Source organism: Osmerus mordax, chromosome 9 (assembly GCF_038355195.1).
Source record: "Osmerus mordax isolate fOsmMor3 chromosome 9, fOsmMor3.pri, whole genome shotgun sequence".
NCBI classification, from domain to species: domain Eukaryota; kingdom Metazoa; phylum Chordata; class Actinopteri; order Osmeriformes; family Osmeridae; genus Osmerus; species Osmerus mordax.
Window position 1 is genome coordinate 994,780 of NC_090058.1, and position 5,449 is coordinate 1,000,228.

General features: G+C 53.0%; 1 protein-coding gene across 1 annotated transcript in view; it reads left to right on the forward strand.

The window, feature by feature from the left end:
* Nucleotides 1-4,989: 4,989 nt before the first annotated feature.
* The window catches only part of LOC136949015 (serine/threonine-protein kinase PAK 6), a 12,373-nt gene continuing 11,913 nt past the window's right edge, over nucleotides 4,990-5,449 (forward strand). Inside the window, 1 exon segment of the mRNA XM_067243208.1 lies at nucleotides 4,990-5,024. Within this exon segment, the coding sequence (XP_067099309.1) occupies nucleotides 4,990-5,024 (35 nt within the window).

Here is a 5,449-nt window from a genome sequence, read left to right on the forward strand (position 1 = left end):
GAGAGAGAGAGAGAGAGGGAGGGAGGGAGGGAGGGAGAGAGAGGGAGGGAGAGATGTGTGTGTGCGCGTGTGTGAGCTAGAGAGGGGGAGGGAAGGATCTCTGTGTGCATGGCCGTGATATTCTCTCATCCTGGATGGTGCCTCTCCTCCATGGCTTTGTCTCTTCCAGCAGCCGTCGTGTCCCCAGGATCAGGCTCCAGCGCAGGCAGCGCTGCCCAGCCTGCCGGGGGTGAACCCTCCCCAACAAAGAGCCTTTGAGATGGCAGCGAGAGCTTTCGCCTGGAGGGAGGAACGCATCAGGGTTTCCCAGGCAATCCTGCAGTGTGTGTCCATCTGAGAGGCAGCCTGCCTCGACCGTGTGCGTGTGTGTGTTAGGGAGAGTAAATGTGCGAGTGAGCGTGTGCAACGGAGTGTTTGAGTGTATGTGTGTGTGTGTGTGTGCACTCGGTCGCAAGCCTGTTCCCTGCGTGGAGAAGAGGCTCTCCTCGTCAGAGAACAACAAGGTAAGGGAGCTGGCGGTTTTTATTTCTTCTACTCCAACAACCATGTCCCCCTCCAGACCTTCGCCTGCTCTCTCTAAAGACCAGGAGGAGGGGAGAGGAGAGGGAAAGAGGCTTAGCTCCATTGATAAAGAGCGAGCTTGTGTGCAGTGTCGGTAGACAGCAGTGGTACTGGTGTAGGAGGAGGAGGAGGAGGAGGATGCAGTAAGCCCAGGTGGTGATGAGGAGGAGAGCGGTAGAAAGCTGAATGCTGTAAAAGGAGGACAGCCTCTCCAAGACGAGCTTTCACCTTCCATCACCTGTCCTCCTCCCCCCCTTCTCCCTCTCTCCCCCTTCTCCCTCCCTCCCTCCCTCTCTCTTTCCTCCACCTCTGCTGGAAGAAGAACACATTCTGTGTGTAGTGAGCGTGCTGGTGCTTCTGTGCTGTGAGACTGTGGCATGTTCAGCTAATGCACACCAAGCTACGTCCGGATGCTAACAGCAGGGTCATGGAGAGAACAGATTCCTGTTGTTGTCATTGTGGCATTATTAGACTGCTCAGGTGAACTCCAGCTGTCTGCACTGTGCTGGAGGGGAGCTAGAAGGAGATGCTACATGTAGCCTGCTGTACAGTACTGTAGGTGGAGCGTTTAGCCTGCTGTACAGAACTGTAGGTGGAGCGTTTAGCCTGCTGTACGGTACTGTAGGTGGAGCGTTTAGCCTGCTGTACGGTACTGTAGGTGGAGCGTTTAGCCTGCTGTACAGAACTGTAGGTGGAGCGTTTAGCCTGCTGTACGGTACTGTAGGTGGAGCGTTTAGCCTGCTGTACGGTACTGTAGGTGGAGCGTTTAGCCTGCTGTAAGGTACTGTAGGTGGAGCGTTTAGCCTGCTGTACGGTACTGTAGGTGGAGCGTTTAGCCTGCTGTACGGTACTGTAGGTGGAGCTTTTAGCCTGCTGTACGGTACTGTAGGTGGAGCGTTTAGCCTGCTGTACGGTACTGTAGGTGGAGCGTTTAGCCTGCTGTAAGGTACTGTAGGTGGAGCGTTTAGCCTGCTGTACAGTACTGTAGGTGGAGCGTTTATCTTGCTGTACAGTACTGTAGGTGGAGCGTTTAGCCTGCTGTACGGTACTGTAGGTGGAGCGTTTAGCCTGCTGTACGGTACTGTAGGTGGAGCTTTTAGCCTGCTGTACGGTACTGTAGGTGGAGCGTTTAGCCTGCTGTAAGGTACTGTAGGTGGAGCGTTTAGCCTGCTGTACAGTACTGTAGGTGGAGCGTTTATCTTGCTGTACAGTACTGTAGGTGGAGCGTTTAGCCTGCTGTACGGTACTGTAGGTGGAGCGTTTAGCCTGCTGTAAGGTACTGTAGGTGGAGCGTTTAGCCTGCTGTACAGTACTGTAGGTGGAGCGTTTAGCCTGCTGTACGGTACTGTAGGTGGAGCGTTTAGCCTGCTGTACGGTACTGTAGGTGGAGCGTTTAGCCTGCTGTACAGTACTGTAGGTGGAGCTTTTAGCCTGCTGTACAGTACTGTAGGTGAGTCATGTGGCTGATTTAGATGCATGCAGCTGTGAGGAGGGGAACTGACAAGTGTTGGGTTAGAACAACATGAGCTTTTTGAAAGCGTGCTGTGGACCACTGCTGAAAGTATGCCAGACCAGAAGGACCAGGTCTCTCCTGGGGGAGAGACCTGGTCTTGCTGGGCAGAGACCTGGTCCTGCTGGGGGGAGAGACCTGTTCCTGCTGGGGGAGAGACCTGGTCTTGCTGGGCAGAGACCTGGTCCTGCTGGGGGGAGAGACCTGGTCCTGCTGGGGAGAGAGACCTGGTCCTGCTGGGGGGAGAGACCTGGTCCTGCTGGGGGGAGAGACCTGGTCCTGCTGGGGGAGAGACCTGGTCCTGCTGGGGGGAGAGACCTGGTCCTGCTGGGGGGAACAGCTTCACCCCACAGACCCGCAACACAGTGGTTAGAGGAGGTGGAGGGTAAGAGGTGTCCGTAGAGGAGGTGGAGGGTAAGAAGTGTCTGTAGAGGAGGTGGAGGGTAAGAAGTGTCCGTAGAGGAGGTGGAGGGTAAGAAGTGTCCGTAGAGGAGGTGGAGGGTAAGAGGTGTCCGTAGAGGAGGTGGAGGGTAAGAGGTGTCCGTAGAGGAGGTGGAGGGTAAGAGGTGTCTGTCACCTCGTTCTGAGTGACACGCTGAGACAGTAGAACAGAGCGTCTCTCGACTCACAGGGAGATGTTTAGAGGAACAGTGGAGAATCTGAGCATCAATAAATTAGGCCCCAGAGAAGCATGTTCAGCTTGTGCCTCTGGTCGGTCTCTGATCTGCTGGGAGTCACCCGGCTTGGAGGACCGCTGGAAGCCAAGAGCATCTTTAATTAAACAGAGTGCAGTTGAGCTCTTCACTTCCTGGCTGTGTGTGGAGCTGGCTTCAGCGGGTGAGCACGCCACGGTGACACGCCTGTTTTCCACGTATAGAGTTCAGGACTGTGTCAGTAACGCGCTGGCTTTTGGATAACAGCATGAAAGCTCTTGGATCTAAGAGGAGCAGTGTTTACAAGGCCGTTATGCCTCAGAGTGCTGAGAGTAGCCCTGTAGCTTTCTCTGTGCATTATTCTGTTAGAACGTTCACAGCCTCAAGTCAGGCGGAAAACGAACGTGATTTCTCGTCTGCTCAGTAGGGCCTGGAGTCTGAGTGCCAACCCAACGGAGACAGGATGATGTATGTTTTCTGTCATGGCCAACCATCCTCTGTTCAAATCCCCCTGATTACGTAGTGTTTACTGCTGGCAAAGCCTCTCAAGGTGTTGTAGACAAGACGCTGTGTGTCTGGGTATTGTGAGGGATGACAACCGCAGCGGTGCCTAGACTGATAACAAAGAGAGACAGCAAAAACCAAGTGAAACATTGTCGAACAAGAGAATACTGACAGGCCTCGCTCAACACGTCACTCTCTTTTTTTATCTTTCTTTCTATCTTTCTGCTCTTTTTCTCTCCCTCCCTCTCTCTCATCCTCTCTCTAACCCTCTCTCTCACTTTTTGTAGTCCTCCTTCTCTCCACACTGTCAACTGTCAACAAGAGCTCAGAGGTGATTTGCACTCAGGCTGTCTGTCTGCCCTTGCAGCTCAGACTAGCCCCCTCTGAACGAGACTAGCCCCCTCTCTGGACGAGACAGGGTCCTCTCTGGACGAGACTAGCCCCCTCTCTGGACGAGACAGGGTCCTCTCTGGATGAGACTATCCCCCTCTCTGGACGAGACTATCCCCCTCTCTGGACGAGACAGGGTCCTCTCTGGACGAGACTAGCCCCCTCTCTGGACGAGACAGGGTCCTCTCTGGACGAGACAGGGTCCTCTCTGGACGAGACAGGGTCCTCTCTGGACGAGACACGGTCCTCTCTGGACGAGACAGGGTCCTCTCTGGACGAGACAGGGTCCTCTCTGGACGAGACAGGGTCCTCTCTGGACCAGAGTGTCTCTGGGTTGCGCTCTCCCTCCATTCCTGCAGGCCTTTTCTTTTCATTTGGGGAGGCTGAGATGAGAACAGACAAAAAAGGCTTTTTCATCCCATCACATGTCCATGTCCGATGCTCTGAGTGCGTTTGAAAAACAGTAATTGACTTACTTGGTGTCCCTCGGAGGGAAACCGAAGACTGTTGTTTGACATTTGAGTTACTGTGAGGGATGTCAAGAAGCATCAGTCAGCTCTGAGCTCACCTCACTTTGACATACAATAAGTACGGAAAAACAGAGAATACATGTTTGACCAGCACGTAAAACGGAAGGAATATTTCCCTACTCTGTCCCATTTTTACAGGAACCCAAACTTTCTTTTATTGTTCATAAACTGCTGAAACTGGTTCACGGTTGTTCAGGTACTGCCCCTGGGTGTACCACACATTCTTTGCTTCTCCCAAGTGTGGTGGAGATTTGCTACAGGGACACAAAATTAAGGTTTAGACATTTTGTTTCATCACCAGATGAAATAAAGATCCCGCCTGGGAACAACAGGAAGAGAAGACGACCCCGTTCACCTGGGATGTTTGCTCTCATCCTGGGATTTAGTGGGATTCGATTGGTAAAATATACTAAATATTTTATTTATTTTGTATCTAAATAAAAAAGGTCTACTACTTCCTGAGTACTGATGGTTTCTGAGAATCAGGATTTTCTCTGGTTTGAGAGTCGTGAACTTGGAAGTAAACGCCTCCTCGCGGGCTTGTGTGTTTAAGCGGTTTGGTCGTGCGTAATATCAGACCAGAAGCATGAAATATACATGCAAGTCGGTTGCAATCCTGTCATGTGACACCTGCTGTGTTGGTTCAGGACAGTGAACAGCCATGTTAGGGGTTTGGCTCCCGCATGTGGTTTCTCCCCTGTCATGGTCTGTTCTGTCCTTAGCGGTGAGAGAGAACACCAGCTTGTCTATAGGATGAGAGTGTCAGGTCCGTAGGATGAGAGCGTCAGGTCCGTAGGATGAGAGCGTCAGGTCTACAGGATGAGAGCGTCAGGTCCGTAAGATGAGAGCGTCAGGTCTACAGGATGAGAGCGTCAGGTCCGTAGGATGAGAGCGTCAGGTCTGTAGGATGAGAGCGTCAGGTCTGTAGGATGAGAGCGTCAGGTCCGTAGGATGAGAGCGTCAGGTCTACAGGATGAGAGCGTCAGGTCCGTAGGATGAGAGCGTCAGGTCTACAGGATGAGAGCGTCAGGTCTGTAGGATGAGAGCGTCAGGCTGCTGTTGTGCTGTCTAGTCACAGCCACATCTTGAGTGCCGTGCCCTTAGATGCATCTGTGTGTGTGTGTGTGTGTGAATGCCCCTTGTGTGTGTGTGTGTGTGTGTGTGAATGCCCTCTGTGTGTGTGTGCTTGTGTTTGTGAGCGAACCCCCCCCCCCCCCCCCCCCCCCCCCCCCCCGCCCCCCAAGAGGCAACGCAGTCTCATTACACTCAAAGGGCAAAACGGTCATCATAATGAGGCCGAC